This window comes from Crinia signifera, chromosome 4 (genome assembly GCF_055691185.1).
Source record: "Crinia signifera chromosome 4, ASM5569118v1, whole genome shotgun sequence".
Taxonomy (NCBI): domain Eukaryota; kingdom Metazoa; phylum Chordata; class Amphibia; order Anura; family Myobatrachidae; genus Crinia; species Crinia signifera.
This window is the reverse complement of record NC_139220.1, coordinates 43444286-43467377: the sequence shown is the minus strand read 5'-3', so window position 1 is coordinate 43467377 and position 23092 is coordinate 43444286. Positions and strand designations below refer to the sequence as shown.

Genomic DNA, 23092 nt, shown 5'->3' with positions numbered 1-23092 from the left:
TGAGATGTCGGCACTCAAAGGGTTAAAAAAAAATAAAATGATGAAAAACGTATAATACTAATCTTCAAATAATCCCAGTGTTGCATTGACATATTATGAAGCTGCAGTCTAGGTTCTCCTGACAGCAACTTGAAAATATTTTATAAAAACATTTTTTGTATCAAGGTTATTTCAGAACCAGCATCTCTGCTTTACGAGCAAATACCATCTCCAGTTATTCAGCGTATTAATATGTACATGACAAAGCTGCAAAATAACGTTCACATACAAGATATTAGTATGTGTGCACATATGTGTAAGAGTATATTATAATACAATTTATGAGAACGCTTTTGGGAAACGTTCCCCCTTTATTCCTTTAGATGAAACTGTCGGGGGTCTTTCCGAGCCTAAATCGGCTTCTTATGATGTATAAACCTGTATTGTAAACGGCACAGTACTGGATAAATGATGTGGAGGATTAAGGAACAATCTCCTGGGGTAAAGTGAATATGGTAATATGCTAATATGCTATGCCGAGTGCGGCTTGAGGCTAATTTTGATACATCGCCACAGATTTCAAAGTACTTTTTAATGAATAAAAATACACATTTATACATATTTATTCATTAAATACACATTTAATGCATAAAAATAAATAAAAAACTGTCATCTTTCAAAACAACTATTACTCCAGCCTGATGCATTATAACTTATACCCAGTTCAGTGACAATTTTTAAAATGTTTTTTTTTTTTTTTTAAGACCAAATATACCGTAGAACAGAGGAAACAACAGCATAGAAGGAAAAGTGGACACATTTTCTTTGAACTGCTTCGCAATCTTTTGTAAATATCATGGAGGAATTAATATGTACCTTGCTGTCTGCACGCGGCGGAGGAGATTGTGGCTTGAAATAATATTCAGCCAATCAATCACCTAGCAATGACTGACATTATCAGGAATTAGTACCCTGCAGTTTTAGGACTATTGGTTAAGCCTCTAGTCCAGGCATGTCCAAACTGTGGCCCTCCAGCTGTTGTGAAACTACACATCCCAGCATGCCTTGCCATAGTTTAAGCATTCCCTAATAGCAAAAATGTGGGAAGGCATGATGGGACTTGTAGTTTCACAACAACTGGAGGTCCATAGTTTGCACATGCCTGCTCTAGTACTTTTTAGCTCATATGATGCTATTTCCTGGCCAATTGGTGCACTGGATTTCAAACATGGCAAGCTCTGAGGTAAGCAAGCAGCCATTATACCAAAAAAAAAAAAAAAAGGTGATAATTTATTAATTTAATAAATCAGTCCCCAAACAGAACACGGCTAAAAACAAAGGGTAACATTTTTTTTTTCTTGTCATACAGAGTTTATTATAAAAAAATAATCTATTACTAGTTCAGATATCCGTATTTACACATTGCAATCCAGACAAATATACTTACAAAAATATTTACAACCCCCCCCCCCCCCCCAGCTTACTGAAATATTTAAAAGATAAAAAAAAAAGAAATGCAGCGATAAATTAAGTTCTCTGACTGATTAGCTTACAACAGTCCGTAACACTTTTGGAGAAATCGCTGTCCTCTTATCTTGTGCAATATTTACATAAAAAGTACAGAGAACATCATCATCTTCAGGTAACTTTGTAATTTACAGCATCTGTATTAAGAAAAAAAAAAAAAGATTAATATGAAGAAAAAACAAAACAAAAAAACAACAACTGAACCGGTCGCCTGCACTGAGGACACCTGTTTCCTAAGCCGTATCCCCCTTGAATAAGCTTAGCCTTCAAAATGTCCGTCTCCAATGTGAGGGAACCACAGTTCCAATAATATCACGGCATGTGCTGCCAATATTGAAAAGCATACTTGAACAAATTTAGGGTTCTTTAGATTATGGATCCCTCAATTAAAAGCCAACACAAATATTCTAGAATATTTAACCTCCGTATATAAAATTGAACGGCCACCCAACTGGCAGGTAGTTGACAGTTGAGCAATTTAAGTTGTCAATTGTTTTTTTTAAACATCTATCTAAAAAACTAGAACCAGTATAGCAAAAGCAATGCCATATTAAGAATTAGAACCATAAAGTTACCCCAAACACACTCTAATATGATTGACAATAAAATGAGTTGATCAGTGTAATTGTTCATTTTGCTCTTAACAAGAGATATGCTAGACTTTCATTAAAAAATATTTCTAGCATACTCTGCTGAAATGTGTATCCACTACTTACATCTAAATCCACTAAAACAAAAACACATGCTTTGGTCTACTTTTGTAAAGACATCCACAATCACATAACGCCCACCCCCCCTCGCCTATAACTACTGCGGGAATAACATGAGTGGACACAGAATACAAGCATCATGGACACTCACCAGCCTAGTGGCTGCTTTGCCGCTGGACTTTAGGTCCAACACTTTGTGTCTCCTCTTCTGGGTTGTGACGTTTGCCAGAGGAAACAACAGAGTTCATAGTGTTCCTTGCTGTGGGTCGGAGGGTATAAAGGACATTGCTTAAAACATATGGACACAAGCTTATCTTCTTTAAAAAAAAAACATAGTTGCCATATTATGCATTAGTCAAAGCTTTTAAAGGAGTAACACACGAAAATTACATATGGGGAGATTGTAGCCATGTAACAAATTGCCTTCATATACAAAAGAATAAAAAGTGGTCGTTTACTATTAGATTTACCTACTCCCCACAATCTCTCTATAATCTCTCTGAACAAGCGGTGAATATGGCACTGCACCAAGTGTACTGTAATGTTGTACGATCGATTAAGTACGACTGCACATGCTGTCCCCTGATTGGATGTGCTCTAATGGAACGCCACAGGAGCAGACCATGACGGTACTGTACTTAGATAAGGAGGGGTATTCAATGCCCCCTTGACAGCGAGCTATGATGGCAATAGTGCCGATAGCTCGCCGCCAAGTATTTAACTCACTCCACTTCACATGCCGTTTCCACCTCGCAGATTCCCTTTGGAAGGTGAAAGCAAATGTGGCCATTAAAACAGCGGGACTCCCTGCATTTGCGGCGAACCTTGCCATTTAAGGGCATCCTCAAGGCGCGGACTTCTCCCTAACATTGAATACGGCGAGGGACGGCGAAGGGGTTTGATGGCGAGGATGGCTTGTTTTTGGCGAGGAAAAGCCATCCTTGCCGTACTAACCCCCTTGCCGGCGCATTGAATACTGCCCTATGTGGGGGCCTCAGAGGTGGTAGGTAAATGTTTACGGTACTGTATGCTCATTTAGGGCCAAATGTATCAAGCTTCAAAAAGGGATACAGTTAAACAACCAGCCAATCTGCTCCAATCTGTCATTTTTCAAACCCAGCCTGTAACATAGCACTTAGGAGCTGATTGGCTGGTGCTTTATCACTTTTTGAAGCTGGATACATCTGGTCCTTAGACCAATAGTTCTGGCTGCTACTAAACAAGAATTGGGCAATATAACCATAGCTTTAATGTTTCTTTAAAAGACATTTAAATGAATATAAAACCAAATCATTAACTACCTTGTATTAAGTAGGACTGCTGGCCGTCTCCATGGTTGTAATGCAGGATACTGCTCCCCTGCCAGTAGCCTAAGAGAAATGACATTCTGTTAATTTACAATTAGAGATTCAGTGTTAATAAGCTCTGTTCCATATAGGAGCACAGGGGACTACTATGAATTTCATGGGAACTTCATAAAACAGAATTTGGTGGCATGACTGTGCTACTTGGGACAATTATACAATGGGTTAAACACTGGCTTCTGTACGGAGAGCATTAACTGACCCAGGCAAATAGTGCACAGTGTTCAGTGATGGACACAGCTTTCATTGCTGTTTCGTCTTTGTATGCAACAGTGAAGTGAAAGTATGCTGATGCCGCAGAAGGCATGCATCGTAAGGCGCATCACTGGACCATCTGCAATACCAGCAGCCAACCCTGAGGTTGTGCAGATTACCTGGTCGCTGCTTTGGAGCTGCAAGGCCAGACGGGAAGTTGCAGACCTTAGCCACGGCACCTCCCAGAAACTGGAGTGACACGCCCCCTTTTTGGAATGCTGCCCAGCCCCACCCACTGGACTCCAAACTGGCTGCAGCTCGGCTTCTGCACATGTGCAGAATGGGGCACACCACTTCCGCTTGCATAAATCTCTGAATTAGGGCCACAGTTGGATACTGTTGTTTGCAGCTGTACAGCTAGACTTTTTATCCACCATTACATGCTCCTTTTAGTTTGCAAGTCTCACTGATGTACTGTACTGATATAGGGCATGTGGATTAATATAATACCTTGCATGTTTCCGTTTCCAGGAGCCTCGCCCTGGTTATTTGAATTGTTGGTCGAGTTTCCCTCATTAGTCCCCATTTGTGATGCTGCAAAGAAAACAGGATTATGTTATACACTAAAACTATGTCACAGATGTCCAATGCAAAAATTCCATTACATAACAAATATATTGCCTGCTATACAGATTCCCTGGTCTTCATTTCCAATTATTCCTGCGCTACACGTTTACGTCATCTAATCTTAAGACTTTACAAAGCCATTACAGAACTACTATTACACCAAGCCGGAGCCCCATTTCACAGCGGCGAATAGTGACATCATCGATGCTAATTGCCATGTACAGACAATGGGGGTGGACAGACGTTATGCATACTTGCCTACTTTTGAAAACCAGTTTTAGGGAGATTATAGTTGGTAGTAGAATTTTGCACAGTGTCCCATTGAGGGGGCGTGTCATGCTCCACCCAAAGGGCGTGTCTAGTTCCATATATGGGCCCTTATTCTGATCGGTGCGGCCAGGACCGTGCGTGCGAAACCCCGCCTTCCATACGGATCGCCAACTCTGTCCGTATGTGGTAAGAAGCTGGCCGAACGGACCGCACGTGTATTTTTCACGGAATACGCCTCCTCCATCTCAGGGAACCTCCCCCAACATTCGATGGTCGCAGACCATCGACTGCAGGACCGAGTGCTCCACCAGCTCCCGCAACCTCAGACCACACGGACATTTCTCCGTGCAAAAGCAGGGATCTGGGCGGGCAGCTGACATCCGGCGATGTCATATGTCCGCCCCCTACACGTGCGTCACGGCCACATTACCATACGTACGCCCAGCGTTTGCATGGTAACGCCCATGAAACGCGGGGCGTATGCATATGGTAATGAGCCCAAATAGCCCTTCACGCCCCTCTCCACCCCCTGTTCGGAGTGTTGACATTTCATGCGGGATTTGGCCGTACGCCCCCCTCTCACATGCGCAGAGACGCCTCTGCACATGCGCAGACACAAAACATCGGCGGGACGAACGCACGCGGATATTACCGCACCAACCAGAATAAGGGCCATGAAGAGATTGTGAATGTGGCACCTAGAAGCGTGGGTGTGTACTGCTACATCTGAGAGGAATCTTTTTAAATGATTTATATCCAAATGTAGATGAGCCCCAAATCAGTTAGTAAGAGATACTATACTGTAATGTAAATGTACCTGTCTCTTATTTATTTTATCCCCAAAAAATGTAACAGTGTAATGTGGGCTAGGTGAAATGAGGGAGATTGCTAGACGAATGAGGGAGAGAGGGAGATTGTTGCTATTTCAGGGAGTCTCCTGCAGAATGCAGGAGGTTAGGCAACTATGACGTAATGGCTGATGTGAACTTTAGCAGGTGATAATTTACCTCCATTGTTGCTGCAGCCAGGTAAGTTGTCCCCCGAAGAATAACTCATAAGACCACCATTTCCATTCCCATTGGGATTTGAAGGCACTGATGCAAGCAGTCCTGTAAAAAAAACAAAAAACAAATGATATATAGATCTATATAAATAAATAAGATATTTAACACAAACGAACCCATCTAATATGCAATATAGCACCACATGCACCACAAATGAGAAGTTCCAGCCTATGCGATAGGGAGAGAGATATCCACCACTGCTGAAAGCTGCCACCTGAATTTAATTATTTGCTATATGTGGCGGTAGTGGGAGGGGCTGTTTTTGATGGATGGGGGTGGGGTTTGGGAAGAGGAACGCTAGCAGCTGAAACAGAAGACACAGTATCCAACCTACCAAGTCCTCTGTATCGGGAGAGCTGCTGGTAGATCTGCTTCATCCGTTCGATGTTCAGACGGCTGGCTTCGGCATGATTCACCATCGGTTTGGGATAATTTACCCCAATAATACATTTTGCAAGTTTCTGCACTGCCTCCGGAGCATTCCAAGGATCGTAGATATACTTTGGTGGGAAACCTTTCAAAATCGGCAAGTAACGCCTTTGTAAAGGTAAGACAGGGAAAAAAACACAATACAATGAGTGTCATGTTATGAAGATTTAGGCTAGTAAATATATCCATGCCTGCAAATACTTCCTGTATATATTCATATCTCACCATCAATCTACTAGTGTGGGGTGTGATGTGACCCTCACACAATCAGGATTCCTACGGTCGTTAGTCCGACATTGGAATTCTGACTGCCGAGACTCCGACAGGGGGGAGAGCGTTACAAAGCCCCTTGTGGGCTCGGCGGCTTGCTGCACTTCCTTCCGGTTCTAGTCTCCCTCTATGGGGGTTGCGGACCCCCCACATGGGAGAATTGCCCGTCAGCTGGGTTCCAGACTGTCGGACATTTAACAATTGGGATTCCGATGTCAAACTAATGGCCGATGGTCGGAGAGTCATTCAGCACCCCTAGTGTGTGAGGCTACCAATTAGTATTTTTTTCTAGTGTTATTTGGATTGCTTATGCCAAGACCCTAACGGTTCTCAGGTAGATTAGGATATTGCCATCAAAATTACAGCACTTGTCATTATTAACCCCTTGAGTGGTGGGTTTTGCTGGGGCAGGACAAACCTACCAGTGCAGGTTTGTCCTGCCCCAGCAAAACCCACCACAGATCGTAGAAGGCCGCCGCCCCCCATCACCGGCGTTAGTACGCCAGAGCTCCCCTGCTACCACTTCCCCCTGCCACCTGTCAGTCATCACACAGGCAACAGGCTCGGGGATGTTTTGCGGCGGCTCGGGAGGACTCGGGCGCCTGAACTCTCCCGAGTCCCCCCGAGCCGCGCCGACCATCCCCGAGTCTGCCGCTTACGTCACTGATGCATATAGTGAATGGCTGGCTGGCGGCAGGGGAGCGGAGGAGGTGGGGGCGACAGAAGGGGCAGGGTGTGTGTGACCCCTAAAGGTAGTGTGCCAGTGGTTCTCTGCTGGAGGCACCACTGGCGTGCACCTAATCCAAAGTGGTATGCCCGGAAATTTTCCAGGACAGCCCGCTGCGGCAGCGCAGCTGAGCCCGGAAAATTTCCAGGCATACCCACCAAGGGGTTAATGCCAAATTTCAACAGTAACATGAATGCAGATGTACAATGCCTCCAACTGATTGTAACTATGCTCTTTTGGAAACGATCATTCTGTCAAATGCACAAAGCTTTTCCATCTGACAGAGAACTAATATATGGCCAGTGTGCCGTCTACCTCCTCTAATTGTAATACACTACAAAGAGCCGCCAGCAATTACTATTGGAGAGTCAGATTAAAAAAAGACAAAGCAAAATCAAGTCTCAAACAATTGATCTATTAGTGCTATATTGTGCTCTCAGTGTAGTAGTCTGGATAAAAGACACGTCTATATATATATATATATATATATTTAAAAAAAAAAAAAAGGCGGGGGGGGGGGGGGTGGTGGTGTGGGCAAAAATAGTGAAAAACCATTACCGAATGTAATCCCCATTGGGATCCGTTCTTCTCCCGAAGCCTACTGGGCAGTAACAATGGAAAAACTGCTGGAAAAACGAGCTGCAGGACAACCACATCCAACTCCCAGCATTTACACTCCAATCTGCGTCCAGTAAAAGCTCTTCGAATACCTGCCGAGAGACAGAAGAACACCCCGAGTTAGTCCCTCGAATGTGCCAATCATGCAAAAACATATATTCCAGAACGGCAGGTACATGCATATGACTGACAGACTGATCGCAGAAAGAACAGGCTAAGCTCAATACTACGTCACAAGAGGTATTACAAAAAGACCCACAGTGACAACTGAAATAAAAAAACGTGTGGGAGATGTACTAAGCCTTGGAGTGTCACAGTGGAGAGAGATAAAGTACTAGCCAATCCACTCCAAACTGCCATGTTACAGGATGTTGTTTTTTTTTTAATTATGTAATTCTATAAAGTCCACAATAATCTATCAGACTGTCTCTTAAGGTGGCCATACACTAAGGCGTGTTCTCCGAGGGGATAAGTCACCCGCAATCCCCCTTGAATTGCTCGGGAACCTCCCGGACAGCAGGACCGCATACGATCCACCATACAGTATGCAGTCCTTTTGCATACGATGCACTGTATACAATCCCAGTCAAGCCTACCAGAGGCTTGGCGATGCAATAGATCTACAGTGCAGCCCTGGCGATCTTTAGGTTTCTATGCGATGCTCACAGGACTGTGCCTCAGATGGGACCTAATGACAAACACGTGCAGTTTTGACACTTTTCATCCGATATCGTGCCGGAACCTGATGAAAAGTGACCAAATCGTCAATGAATCACCCTAGTGTATGGTCACCTTTACGCTTCAATAACCAAGGTTCTAAAATAATCATTTAAGTTCCCCATACTCTGACTTCCTGCCTTATATTATTAGAAGAATGGACACCATCTTTTCTCATTTGGAATAACCGCTATATTATTCGGCCACGGCTGGAATGCATCACCGGATAAAAGGGCTTAACTGCAAACAGGGAAAATCAGGCGTCACGGTTGACCCACTAAATTTCTGAATAGGCTGTCAAATTCCAAAAGCCGGTTACATTGGGCACAAGTATTCTATTCTCCTAATACAAACATTCTCTCTGGTTTTCTAGGTTGCTGCAGCCCTGCTGTGCTGGATAATGCAGAGTCTGAGGTCACGACAAGATTATCAGTACATATCTGGGTTACCTGCAGGTCAGTTCTTCCACGTATTAGTAGAAAGGCAGAAATCTGATGTCTGTTGTGTATATGTGGATTTTCCAGAATAACTATCTATACAACAAACCGTGTATGAATGCTAAACGCTAATACCCGCTCAACTAAAATGACCATTGTCCTCTCAGAAGCTACCTCCGATAATTAGAACTACATCTACGGCGATCCAGCATAAGCACTGCACTCAGCTCAGACAACAATCTCTCAGTGGATGGTTAAAAAAACAAGTTCCCACACACGAACCACCAGTGCAGACACGTGAAACCCTCTTGTTAAACTACATGGATATGATTTGAAAGGATGAGCCCACCTTCATTCCTTCTTCCCAACTTATCCAGAGGTCCCCTCTTGTGAGAAAGCAGGCCACAGCATGCCGTGCTAGGTGATGGATCCACCCTTCCTGCCGTAACTGTGTCATAATTGCATCAATCCATGGGAAGCCTGTTCGTCCCTCCGCCCACTTCGCTAGCGCCTCTGGGTTCCGATCCCAGGGAATCTGAACGCATATGGGATTGCCCTCCATTTTGTCAAAGCGGGGGTTGTTTGTGGCTGCGGTGTAAAAGAACTCCCGCCAGAGGAGCTGGCCGTAGAGAGAAAGCGGAGGCGAGCTGTTTTTCTTTACCTAGATTACATTTGAAATGAAGTAAGGGAGAAAGAAAAGAATATCAAAAAACATGTAACATTCACTTAAAAGCAGCCAGTATTCACCCTGCACAGAAACAAAATAACACCCAAATCTAACTCTTTATGCACGTTACATCTGCCCCACCTGCAGTGCACATGGTTTTGTCCATTAGAGAGAAAAATGGGCTTTTGTGAGTGAACCAGAATCAGGCAGAATATGTAATTATCTGCAATGTGCAGGCTGTGTGGAAAGTTCTGCGAGTATGGCAGATTTTCTTAAAGCGGCAACTGTTTACAAGGCAAATCCAAGTCGGCTTTGCCTTGTAAATGATTGCCGCTTTAAAAAAAAGTGGGCGCACTCGCACAACTTTTCACACCGCCTGCACATGACCGATAAAGACATATTGCTCTTGATCTTTTACTGTGATGAGCTGGTACGTATGGACAGAAAATAAATATTTGCCCTTTTCATTTGCAGTGTCATAAAAAACAAGCCTAGTTTTATTTATTTTATTTTTTTAAACTTTTGCGTAAAACTTTCGCAATCTTCTGGGCAGATATAAAATGGCAGCTTGTAACGAATGAACGTCTCAGGACAGATGGTTTGTGATAGATTTACACCGCAGTAAGGCTTTATTTGGGGCAGCACGATTGATGGGTAACTGTCAACATGTCCGCTTTGGTAGTGACTACTGGAAAGTAAAAAGTCTTTATTCCGCTTACCTTTTTGTACAGATCTGTTAATTTGAAGTAGAAGAGGCGGCAGGAGAGACAACCGAACCGAAGGTAAGGGCTGAGCCCTGTGGTGCTTGCAAGAAGGGAATTGGCATTCATGCGCGGCCTTTCAAAGTTTGCCACCCACGCCTAATAAAAAATAAAACCAGTATTGGTTAGTTTGCGATTGTTTTGACGTATATAATTAAGAAAAAGAAGAAGAGTATTTAACAAAAAAACAAAAAACAATTTGTACTAGATAAAAAATTATAAAAAAGTCATATTAACCCTATTTATAATGTATCACCCTAAAGGTGAGTACGCACGGGTGCAATTTCATGTAAAATCGTTGGGAATATGGTCGCTGAGCGACCATATTGCCAGTGATTTGGAGAGCAGCTGGCGATAAATCGCCAGCTGCGCGCTCCCGTGTGCACTGCCTAATGGTCGCAGGAGCATGCTCCTGCGACCAGCGGCTTTCCCCGTGATCGCTGTGCCGGGAGGTCAGCGCCGGGGAGATCAGCGTTGATCTCCCCAGCCCCGTGCCGCTGCTCCCTCCCTCCTCCCATCAAAGTGACAGCAGCAGCGTCTGCTGCTGCTGCGCTCCCCCTCCGCCCCGTAGCAGTGTCTCCTTTTCATCGCTGATGAAAAGGAGACACTGAGCAATATGATTGCTGGGGATATATTGCTAGCAATATATCCCCAGCAATCATATTACCCCGTGTGTACACAGCATAAAGCAAATTGTTAGCGCATAATGCACAACATTAACTTTTCATTTTTTTGCCCCCCAAACTGTCACCAGAATGTGCACACGAATGTGCTCTGAGCAACTTTAGATATGTATGCACGTTCCACATCATTTGACGATCATAGACCATCGAATGACGTGGATGTTCCCCCGCAGGCTACAAATGGATGTTTATGTAAAACATCCATTCGTAGCCAATGCGATCGTACGCGACTTGCGAATGATGGGCTGGCGTACCACCATTCGCAAGGCCGGATCTGATTGACTCGCAAGGATGCAAATTCACATTTGAGTGAATAAACCAGAATAACCTGCTATATGTATATGGTCTATTAGGGTTCATATTACTCCCCGCCCATTAAATAATCACAAAGTTACCCTATATGTATTTGTTTATATATATATATATAGCTACCAAGTCACCATATACACATATGGGATATACTGTAATGCGTAACAGGAAGATGCTAATGGGACACAACTAGAGTCCCAGAATCCTTTATGATTTGCCCTGTATGGTCAGTTTACCTTTCTCTCCAAGTGCCTTTCTAAGCGAGTCAGTGCTTCAGTCTCTCCTCCGGGCCACACGGCAGAAGGCAATCCCTCTGTGTCAAAACCTGATGCATAATTATAAAAACAACACTTTAGGACTTCCTCCCCCACTTGTAGAGGACACAAAACATGAAATCATGGTGCATTCTTTTGGCAAAAGCAAGAACAGTTAGATTCAACACGTTAACTCCTTGGGGCTAGCAGCCGTGGTGGCTCCATTTCCGGCAAAGGGACACGAACCGACAAAATCTGACTCCTGGCACGAAAAGGTTAGAATTTTAGAGCAAAAATGTTTTATATGCTCTATTTTTAGATTATTTTTTATTTAGCACTAAAAAAATAGTGTGAAAAAAAAAAACAGGACAGACAAAACACACATGCCCAAAACATGAAGTTTAACCCTATTCAGGACTTTACAGTAACACCGTATTCCCTGCCCTTCAAAAGGAACAGAATATCCTTCCAAAAGACATAAAAGTATCCATCCACCTTTTGGAATACACCTTTAGCTCGTGCATGTCCTACTGTTACTTTTACTAAATACCTGATTGGCTGCTTCTTGTGCAGGCCTTGACATCCTGTGGCTATCGAGCTGTGGTGAAACCACAAGTCCCAGCATGCCTTGCTTTTGCTGTTAGGGAATGTTAAAACTGTGGCAAAGCCTACTGGGATGTGTAGTTTCTTAGCAGCTGGGGAGCCATAGGTTGACCAGGCCTGGTCCTGTGCATTGAGATAGGTAGGTGGATAAGGCCGTATTGCTTAAGCATCTTTTTTGTCCCTGTATAGGACACGCTCTACATTCTCTGGGTTCAGTTATACTGTATGTAAAGAATACTTTAGTAACATATTCAATGGCATAAACAAAAAAACTTCAGGCTTGAGAATGTAAAAACAAGTAGAGTCTAAATGGAAGCTAAAAAAATAGAATAATATACTTAGCAAAAGCTGTAGTAAACAATGCACAACATATTAGTATCACCTAAAGGTCAAAAACCAAAAGGCATCTACCATTGCTTAAAGCTGCACTATCATCAATGTAGCCAAACATTGAAGCTTGCTACCTTAAAATATGGCTGCAGAGTAGATGTGAGCCAACTGGCATCCAGTTGGTCTCCAGTTTACACATTACAGAAGGCCACAAGATAAACCCAGCCTGGGTCTGTAGAGCAGTTTAAAATTTGGATAGGGGAGGTACAGCAACTGCAATTCCACACTGACTCACTGGCAGTGGGTGTGGCTCCACTATTTGAATTTTGAACTGTCCTGCAGCCCCTCCCCTGGATCCGCCACTGGTCATCGGAGAATAGCGCCATGGGAAATCACTATGGGCCTTATTCAGCGGCCTACTATCTGAAGGCATGAGTGTGATTCTAGCAGGTTAGGCTGAATTGTCGCTTAAAAAATATGGCCAAACTTGTCAAATCTTGCCGGTGACTTCAATGTGCAAGCCATTAAATGAGGGCCTATGTGCGAGTACAGCTTTAAGAAGAAAAATAAGTAATCATTTAGGACTTGCGCCTTTCTTAGAACGCCGACTTCCCAGTCCTGAATAGGGTTAAGATAAGATTATATATTCACATTTTAGAATATATAGGAACCCAGGAAACCTGGTTCGTTTTGTTTGGTAGAAAACATTGCCACAAGTTAGATAACAAACAATGTTATGGACGTCTTTCACTGCTCTATGGGCTTACCCCATAGGTCCACTCTTCTGCAAAACATTCGGCACTCTGTAGACATACAGGGCTATGCCCTGCCACGTTGTGGTGTTCATTACAAACATTAACAACCCCACCTGTGCTGCCTTCTCATTGGGTTTTCACAGCGTGAACATCCTTGTAATGATTCCGGCCACTGTTGGAGCAGTACGCATCACCATCTTGCTGAAGTCAGCGGGAAGTGATGCAAACGCCCTTTTTTCCGTTTGTGACGTCTTGCGGCCAGAACGTAACCCCACTAGTGGGCAGACTGCAGCCTAAGGGCACCGGAGCACCCTGTCTAATTGAAATCCTGGCAAAAAAAGCTTGGTAAGAATTAATTTAAAATAGATATATATGTAACTTTTTTAAATTCGGTGTGCCTTTTTGTGTTTCCTGGAAGAATGACAAAGTGTCGCTATCTCTCTCTCATGTGTAACACAAACACTAGAGAAGAAGAAAAAAAAAAGCGTAAGTTTTATGCAGATCAGAAATAAAAGCGTTCCAGATACCGTTGTACTGTTTAGTTAGGAGCTGAAAGGACATTTGTAGGAAGAGCACTGTCTACAAGACAGAGTTAAGAAACTGCCTCAACAACTTGGTACAGAATTGGTTTCATATCATTGACTCCAAAGAGGCGAGGAGAATTATTATATTGAACAAGTTATGGTAGTGGATTCAGCTCTGTCATTTAGAAATGATCTGCAATGCTTCGTTAGCTGCAGTACGGGAGTGAGATTTTTTCGGATTTGCATCCCATTGCTGGTAAATGTGGCACCAAAGAGTTAAACAGTCCTACTACGTAATACAATAAAAAATTTCAAAATTAGACATCCGCCAGCCTTCCGTATCAATAATCAATATGTCTCTCATCCACTCACAAGGTGTAACCATTCGGAACGAGTGCTACAGTACTGGTGTCTCCTGCCGATTATGTATTAGTCTGCTGTTAATTTATCAGTGCCGAAAAAACACCCAAGATAAGGCGAGTGCAGCAGGCAGAAGAGAAAACCAGTAGTACGACCAGCCATCGTCTACGCTCCGATATATCGCTATGAATGAAAACCCAATAAGTGGGACTTAGGTATTTAAATGTGCCACCAAAAGACATATGCAAAAAATGGCTGTTAGACGTGAAAGGCAGGGGGAGCTGTAGCCAATTAAGATGTGAGACAGGTAATGCAAGCTATTTTTAGGTAATCCTAGATACTTTACACTACTAAACAGATTATATATAGATTATACAGAACAGTTTGTTAGTGAGAGAATAGCAGATTAATGACAGTTCTGGATGTAAACTCGGAATGCAGGAGGTTATTTTTGTTAAAACAGCGATAACAATAGCCTGCAGGTATCCACCGCCAGTTGCCCTGTGTTAGACTTTCTTAAAATCATCGGTAACTAAAGCAAGACAAAACGGACTAAGATAATAATGTTGAGGAAATATAAACTGCTTTTGCCAGAATCAGCCTGTGCTAACAAGTTGGCAGGGCACGGAGATTTGCTGCATGAATGTTGCTTTGCAATGCACACACCGGATTTATAGAGACAACTAGCATTTTGGGGAGCATGAACGGAACCGAAGAATTAGATGCATAGATTTGCAGTCTTAGGGGGGTATTCAATCTCCCGCTACTATTCCCGATGGGGGAAATAGCGGCGGGGTCCTATTCAATGCCGTCTTTCCCGACAGCATCGAACAGGGATCTTGGCTGCACAGACCCGACTTTAGAAGCAAACTGGCCCGTCCGTGGATTGTCGAGCTCCCGGCCGCAACTCGATTATCCACGGCCACACCCCCTTTTCGTCAGTCATGACCCGGGATTGAATATACCCCTAAAAAGAGTTATAGAAGAATCCAGGCTTCAGGTGAGCAAAGCAAAAATCGCATGCATTCCCTTTAACTAGCCCTGAACCATAAACCTAGTTCTACATGAACAACTTTAATTGTGTTACCAATAAGTATACAATAATATACCTAATTCCTCCAGAGACGGGACACCATATTTTTCGTCATGATCGTCGGACACTGGTGTACTGCACGCTTTCATGACGTCGGCTGTGATCGCCTCAATAGGTATTTCCAGCGGTTCCATCTTACTGATCAAGGTCTGAAACCTTTTGTAAGTTAAAGGCGGTTGTCCTCCATTTAGCTCAATAATCCTAAAAAAACCCACAAAAATGGATAAATAAATACGGGGACTGACTTTCACTGAATACAATCGAGGAAACCGCTTATGTGTTAAATCCAGGCCTGGCCAACCGGTCGCTCCCCAGCTGTTGTGAAACTACACATCCCATCATGCCTTGCCACAGTTTAAGCATTCCCTTATAGCAAAACTGTGGCACTGTCACAACAGCTGGAGAGCCACGGGTTGACCACGCCTGTTTAAATTTATTTACAACAGGCTACCATTATCATGCAGGCTACCATTTACGCAACGGTCTAAAATTACTCACTTTTCCAAATTATATAACGTGTGTGAAATGCGTACAATGACCTCCACCCCGGCCTCGCTCGCCAGCTTTTTGATTGCGGCATCGCGCTCTTTTCCAAACGGCTCAGAATCGTACTCAATCGACAACTTGCTGATTTTCCATTCCTGGTTAACAGCAGAGGCAAAAAATAAAAAAAAAGACACATTACTTCTATACAACAACAAAAAAATGGTTCTTGCACACATTAAATAAGCTGTGCTAGGGCTATGCACGTTTTGGAAAGGAAAGAATTGCAAATATATAGTCACAGGCTCAGGACAGACGTCAGACAATAAATGACTTCATTGATCAGAACATACTTTGAAGAGCCGAGGGAATACATCAGCAGGCTGCCCACGAATCACAAACAAGCGGGAGTTTAATTTGCGCAGATTAGCATCAAGGTCTTCAAGACACTGCAGCAGGAATCTAAAGGAAGCAAAAAAGTAAAACGAATGAATGGGAGGAGAAACATAATATATACACACACAGCACAGTTCCCTTTTACATGCACCAGAACACAGTCATTGAATTGAAAGGCTTCTGCTTTACTCTGTTTATCCAATGGAGGACAAAGTTAGATAGGTGAACTATACAAGAAGCAGCACAAATATAGTGCAGGTAACGAGAACAACAATGAATCAACTTTTATATTAAAAAAATATAATAATTATAATAATAATTACTATCAAGGTTATGTTCATGATAAAGATGGTGACACTCCAAAACTCTGGTGTATGAGCATTTATTTGGCATACACTAAGGGGGGTTTTCAATCCTGGCCAAATCTTGCACTAGGTTAAAAATTAAGCAATTTTTGCCCATTGTTAGGGCAAATTGGGCTCCCTCTACTCAACCCCCATGCTGATCTTTTTGGCAGGGGTGAAAAATCCAGCATCACGTGGATTGGCAAAGTCACATGGTTTTGGCAAATTTGCAGCTATTTTCGCCCATGCCGACCCCCCCTCCCCTAAAAATAAAATGCTTGAATACTGATAGGGGAATTTTTGTCTTTTCATCTCCTGCTGAAAAATTTATCCGGGATTGAAGACCCCCATTAGTGTCTGACTGCCATCCACATCCACTAGTTAGGTATCTCTTATCTGGGAAAGACACCGGAGTAAGCTGCTGTGATATTCCCAGGTGTCGGTCAGCTGCTCTCTACATAATATACCGTAGAAGTGGGTCATTGCTATTTAATTACCAGCAATATACTAACGCTTAGGGTTTCGTGGCCTTTAACTCAGTTTAGCGTAGTGATACAGTGATAAGCACCAGGGTGTATTCACATAAGCATTATACCCATATGAATTTATCAGTTAATATAAAGACGAGGTCCCCCCTGTCATGCTGTATCATTTCTGCACATGTAGAAACTCAGCCAGGCTGCAGGATCTCACATGTGCGCTGTACAGAGGTGGACTACTGTGCAGGAGTAGATAACCACCAGGTCACTCTCCGTTTAACAAGAACCACAGACATCACACTGTGTACAGCTCACCAGACAAGCCACAACTAGGGCAATGCATAAGGCAAACGTCACATGGGAACTGGAGACAGCGAGGAACAATGACCCAGTTCATCTAATGATAAGATTGGTGCAAATTACAGACAGACGGCATAAGAGTTTGTGCACCAGTCTCTCCTCCATCCCATGAACAGAGGGAAGATGGATATTCAAATACAGAGTATGGTTCTAGATAAATACAGGCCAAGTGTGCGCACACCAGCTTCATCCTAAAAACAAAATGATGCTTTAATAGGAAGCCATCATGGCAATTAAAATATATAATACAAACTGCAGTTTGGGCAAAGTAAAACGGCCCCATGTCTGCAGGGTCAAAATCTGAGAATACAACAGATTAGCTGCACGCCTGTATATTCTGTCTGCAAGACGGATTACAGCACACTGCCGCTCTGTCAACTTGTCCACACCTTTTACTATAAAGTTATCTCTTCCAAAAAAAAAAAAAAAAAAATACAACAAAACCAGGCCAGTATGATAAAACGGTTCTCTGCACATAGTGGATAATTGTCCCCATAGTTTATAATGGGAAATCAAAAGCACTGGTTTTGCCTATTACATAAATCATATATAATTTGTATTCGTCCTGAACCACCAACCCAGGGCATGCCCTAAGGCACCAGATAATGCCACAGCACCCAGTTGAGAAGCACTGCATAGGCTTTGTATATGACAGATACCTGACAATGTTTGGCAACCCATCCCACTGACCTGAATGGACTTAATAAAGAGGACTTAGAATGCATGTAGCTGTAACACAGTAAATGTTACAGGCTATTTATATTTTGCACACTTCACACATGTAGTTGAAGACCATGTACTGAAAAGGAGTGTGGCCTAGACGAAGGTGGCTGTAGGTCACAAATGTGGTTGTTTTTAGGCCAAATCATGGGTGTGGTTTATTTCAGCTTAGCTTCCGCTATAAAAGCAAATGGACGTAGACTGTTTACATAAGATAAAGAATGTTTTATTGGAGAAGTATGACAGTGAGCTGGTATCCAAAGATGTGTTTTATAACACTGCAGCTGGGGAAAAAAGAAATGTAAGTATAACCGATATGCAATATGTTAATGTTACTGTACCTTTATGAGCTCACTGAATTGATTTTACAGAAGAAGGAGCAAGACTCCCTCATAAAGGGAGAATTCAATATTTCCCCTTATTTCTGATTTCCCGGAAATAAGGGGATTGCACTATTCAATGCCACCCGTTTTTTGCCAGGGAAATGTCCGGCATTCTCAGTTACAGATCCGCCTTTTTGAAAAGCCGAATCTGCGTTCACGGAAACAGGCGCAAACTTTTTGAATTAAGGTTTCCTTTCCGTGGGGGAAAAAAAAAGACGCGGATTTGCGGTTCCGTGTCTTTTCAGCAAAAAAATAAAAATAAAAAAATACATAAAAAAAAGGGGAAAAACAGTGAATAGAATACAATGTGAATTCGATCTATTCTTTGCAGAAACCCCTTCAGTCTGAAACTACATTCACTTTCCTGTTCTGAGCACATTTATCGCCAGGCAACATCCCATGTCTGAAATACAGGGTGGGTGGGAAAGACAGCCAACAACTAGTTATTATAGTGCCCACGCATGCAGGGAATACAGAAATGAATCACTAGCCTTTCATAAGGTAAGGAACATATAAAAATAAACTAAATGTTACGATTATTGTCACATTTAAATAAAGGATTCACGTACTGTACACAGGAATAAGTGTCAATACAATTAATTTATGGAGTGTTATTTAGAAATAGACTCATTCTGCCACGTATGCCCAGCTGACACCAGCGTAGGTAGACACAGAACCAACCATATGAGTGACATAGAGCTCTGAGGGGGCGGGGAGGGGGGGGGGCCACCGGCAGAAAGCCTTATTCTAGGACAAGGGAACACAATGCAGAAGATTAAGAATACATTGGATTGAGACAGATTTAGAGGTTATGTACGGTTTGAGCATGACCTAGAATAAGGCGCTCGGTCAGTAACCAGACAGAGGACACAGGATTATTCTGGTTACATGGTCTATACATGTACTGGTCTTCAACACACTCATATAAACAGTAACAATCACAATGAAAAGATGCAGAACGTGAAAGGAGGGAATATTCGAGTCCTCATACACCTAGCCGGAAGATGCCTGGTGTGAGTGAGCCGCCTTGAGCGGTGCAGAGCCTTTTCAGTGGATGTATAGCCCGCATGAGCATCCTAGCCGCAATGCAATAGAGCGGATCGCGACGCAGCACTGATTCATTTGATGAGCAACAATTGTATATGTGTGCGAAAGTGGATATTGGCATGAAAAAAAAGTTGCGGCCGCTCCATCGAAGCACTTTGTCTACAGGTTCAGACATGGATTTTGATACAATGGGCGACCAGGGTTTAACCTTATTTATAATCCGGGTATAATTGCCGGTTGATTGATCCAGGTTATTCGGTTTAGTTCTTTCACACATAGGTGTGTTGTGAAAGGGGTATTATACACACACACACACACAAACACACACAATACAAGTGTCACATACTGTATTAAATAAATCAGTGCAGTCCAGTGATGAAGACATGCTTCTGAGCAGAATAACAACACTTGGCACAAGCAGAGTCCCATGTGACCTGGCATGCCAGGAGGGTACGGGTTGTTAGGCTGACAGTGTGTAGGTCGACCGCCAAAAGGTCGACACATCAAAAAGGTCACCAAAAACAGGTCAACATGGAAAAAATTAGACATAAGTTTTTCACTTTTTTGGTGTCTATGTCGACATAGGTCGACATGAACAACATATAAGTGTACCGGATCGGCTCTTCGGGGCGTGGTGGCTCACTGCGATGGTAGGGACAAGTCTATTTAAAATGTGTCGTCCGTTTCGCTGCTGACCTTCCGCATTCTTTCCAGGAAGGGATACTTGCAGTGGCGTAACAATGGTGGGGCCAGTGGGGCGCTCTCCTTCTCTTATGCGCACCGTATTGCGGGCTGCAACCTAATGGTTTTACCTCCACTATGAATTTCAGAACAGCCAATTGTGCCCGACTTTCAGTTTGCTCTGGAAGAAAGCACTTGGACAAAGCGAGATTTATGTGAAGGCAGAACTGAGAGATATTCCAAAAGTTCTAGATAATTATAGGCGGTTCACATTTACAAATCTACAATCTTTGTAGAAAATAAATTTAAGAAAAAATAACATTAAACAATTCTTGGAAAAGCACCCCATGTTCTAATATGTTGGTCACTTAAATCTCTCTGGAGGTCATACAAGTTACGGAGAGAAAGGATAACCTGCCGACTTACTGCAGTCGGAGGCATGTGTAGGTTATGAAAGGCTCTTAGTAACTGGGACACGATTGGCAAAAACAAAAAACAGCACTGATAGAACCAAATGCCCATATGCATGTTTACTGATAAAATGCCCTACACAGGAAAGGGACATACATCGGATTACCTAAAATGATTCTAAATAGTGCATTCATTTCCATGTAAGAAGGGCCCAAAATCTCACAGACACCCACTGTACCAAGTGGAAAATAAATGAATAAATTATAAGTCGCAGAGATCAACATTTCAGTCCTTTGTCAAAACAATGGTCCATGGGAGGAACGAAATGTCGATCTGATTGATTTCAACATGCTGCCTGATTGAAAGGATTATTCTCTGCTTTAAAAGGTGGCCGTATACTTCTGCGATGTCTTGCAGCAGTGTATATCCTTCCGATCCCCTTTGAGCCGCCCAGGCAGGATCACATTTTTTGGTCTTTTCACATGTGATGTATCGCATGCCACTCGGTTCCATGCCCCCAGGAGGAGACAGAATCCAGAGAGCATATGTGAAGCACATATGCTCTCTGGATCCAATGCACATTTCGGATCGGATGTCAAAACACAACCGATTTGGCCAGTTTTCATCCGATCCATCGGAATCGGATGCAAACAGGCCAAATCAGACCTGTGTATGGGGCCTTAAGGCTCGTGATTGCACCAACCTTCTGATATTTATGCACGTTGGACCACATATGGCTCATATGACCATAAATGATGGCGCGAGTGAAAGCCATTTGGAACTGATGTATATACCTACATATACATTTATTAATGTATAGTATAAATGTTTCTGACTAAAGTAGGGACTAAACTAATTCAGTCAGTCACTGGCCTGAGAAAATGCTCCTAACAAGGTCCTGGAACGCACAGTCAGATGGCGCATTTACTTGACCATAAAAGGAGTTTTTCTGTAAAGCTGAACAAGCGATGCTGAGGCAAAAAAAATTCTTTTGAAAACCACCTTGCCCCGCTGGTGGTCCATAAAAATAGCAAGGGCACCCCCCCGTATAACAGGGACTTCATTTAGAGGAAGAAAGGAGCTATTTTCAGCCAACTTAGCAGCACAAAAATAACTTCTGAAAGGCCTAGAATTAGATATAAATCAGGGCTCTACCTGAAACCATTTGTTGCTTCTTATTGTGTAGCTTTCCTTTTAAACTATTCCGACATGTAACAACAATTTCAGAAAGTAGGTCATCGCTCTTAGCAACCAGCAGGGGGAGCGGGCTGCTCCAGTACACTGACCTACTTTGCAGCTTACATGAGAATGGTGTGTAATGCTCCACTCGTTACTTTTATTTGTATTGCACTAAAGACAAAACAGGGGCAAAGTATAAAGAGACTGTGCCCACAGGTTGCTACACTAGCCAAAATTGTGGCCATGTTCCCAAATAAGGAAATAAAGCAGCTTTGGGAGTGCCAGGAATCAAGTGGGACACCGGCCTGTTTTACATAACATTTATGCAAATCACGAGATGGAGACGATTTGGGAGCAGGAAAGACAGAAGTACAGAAGTATGATAAGATTGAACACGTACCCAGCAGGTTAAAACACGCAGATGGTTTAAGCAGGCACGTCCAAACTGTGGCCCTCCAGCTGTTGGGAAACTACACATCCCAGCATGCCTTGCCACAGTTTTAGCATTCCCTAATAGCAAAACTGTGGCAAGGCATGATGGGACGTGTAGTTTCACAACAGCTGGAGGGCCGTAGTTTGGACATGCCTGGTTTAGAAGGTAAATGTTGGACCAACGAAGATTATAGGTGTAACAGATGTTACAGGTGTCAATGTGTGTTACAAACATAAGAGAACACATTCATTGATATCGGGGTCAAACACCACCCCCCTATTTGCCCCCAAATGGTCTGCCCACGTTGTGTACATTTTACAGACATGCACAAGGTTTAAAGGAAATTATATAAGCAGACTCAATAAATAATCTGCATATGTTTAATTGTATACCAGTGCAGTGTGTGAAGGGGCTTTAGGGATTTCTGCAGGCAGTCCAGTAATGGGAGATGTTACAAGGAAGGAGGATTGGGTGCCGGACGGGGTCCCGGCAGTCGGGATCCCGACAGTCATTAACCCGATGTCCGGTTTCCCCACGGCCGTCGGCTATTTTCCCTCGTGGGGGTCCAAGACCCCCATAGAGGGAGAATAGAATAGGTGGCGAGCGTAGATCGCCACCGTGCCCGCAAGGGGCTTTGTTGCGCTGGCCACGCTGTCTGATACCAGCCAGTCGGGATCCCGACGTCGGGATAATGACTGTCGGGATCCCGACTGTCGGTGAAACATACCACACAACCGGAGGATTGGCTGCAGAAAGGACCAGTACTACTCACAATCACCAGAATAGACTGACCCACTAGCTCCCCGTAACCCTGTCATGATCTCATGGAAGTAAATTCTTAAAATGGGAGTTCTATGGAAAATGTAATAGAACTACCATCTTACCCCTTTTACACCGCCGCAA

General features: G+C 43.2%; 1 protein-coding gene across 1 annotated transcript in view; it reads right to left on the bottom strand.

The window, feature by feature from the left end:
- Positions 1 to 7: 7 nt before the first annotated feature.
- Positions 8 to 23092, bottom strand: part of CRY1 (cryptochrome circadian regulator 1) — a 35152-nt gene continuing 12067 nt past the window's right edge. The window contains exons 2-14 of the mRNA XM_083181651.1: positions 16110 to 16218; positions 15772 to 15914; positions 15290 to 15474; positions 11591 to 11679; positions 10321 to 10461; positions 9284 to 9595; positions 7721 to 7872; positions 6071 to 6273; positions 5680 to 5781; positions 4286 to 4369; positions 3518 to 3586; positions 2368 to 2475; positions 8 to 1643 (exon numbers count right to left, since the gene is read on the bottom strand). Of these exons, the coding sequence (XP_083037777.1) occupies positions 2372 to 2475; positions 3518 to 3586; positions 4286 to 4369; positions 5680 to 5781; positions 6071 to 6273; positions 7721 to 7872; positions 9284 to 9595; positions 10321 to 10461; positions 11591 to 11679; positions 15290 to 15474; positions 15772 to 15914; positions 16110 to 16218 (1693 nt within the window). The 3' untranslated portion in view covers positions 8 to 1643; positions 2368 to 2371. The remainder of the gene's footprint in view (positions 1644 to 2367; positions 2476 to 3517; positions 3587 to 4285; positions 4370 to 5679; positions 5782 to 6070; positions 6274 to 7720; positions 7873 to 9283; positions 9596 to 10320; positions 10462 to 11590; positions 11680 to 15289; positions 15475 to 15771; positions 15915 to 16109; positions 16219 to 23092) is intronic.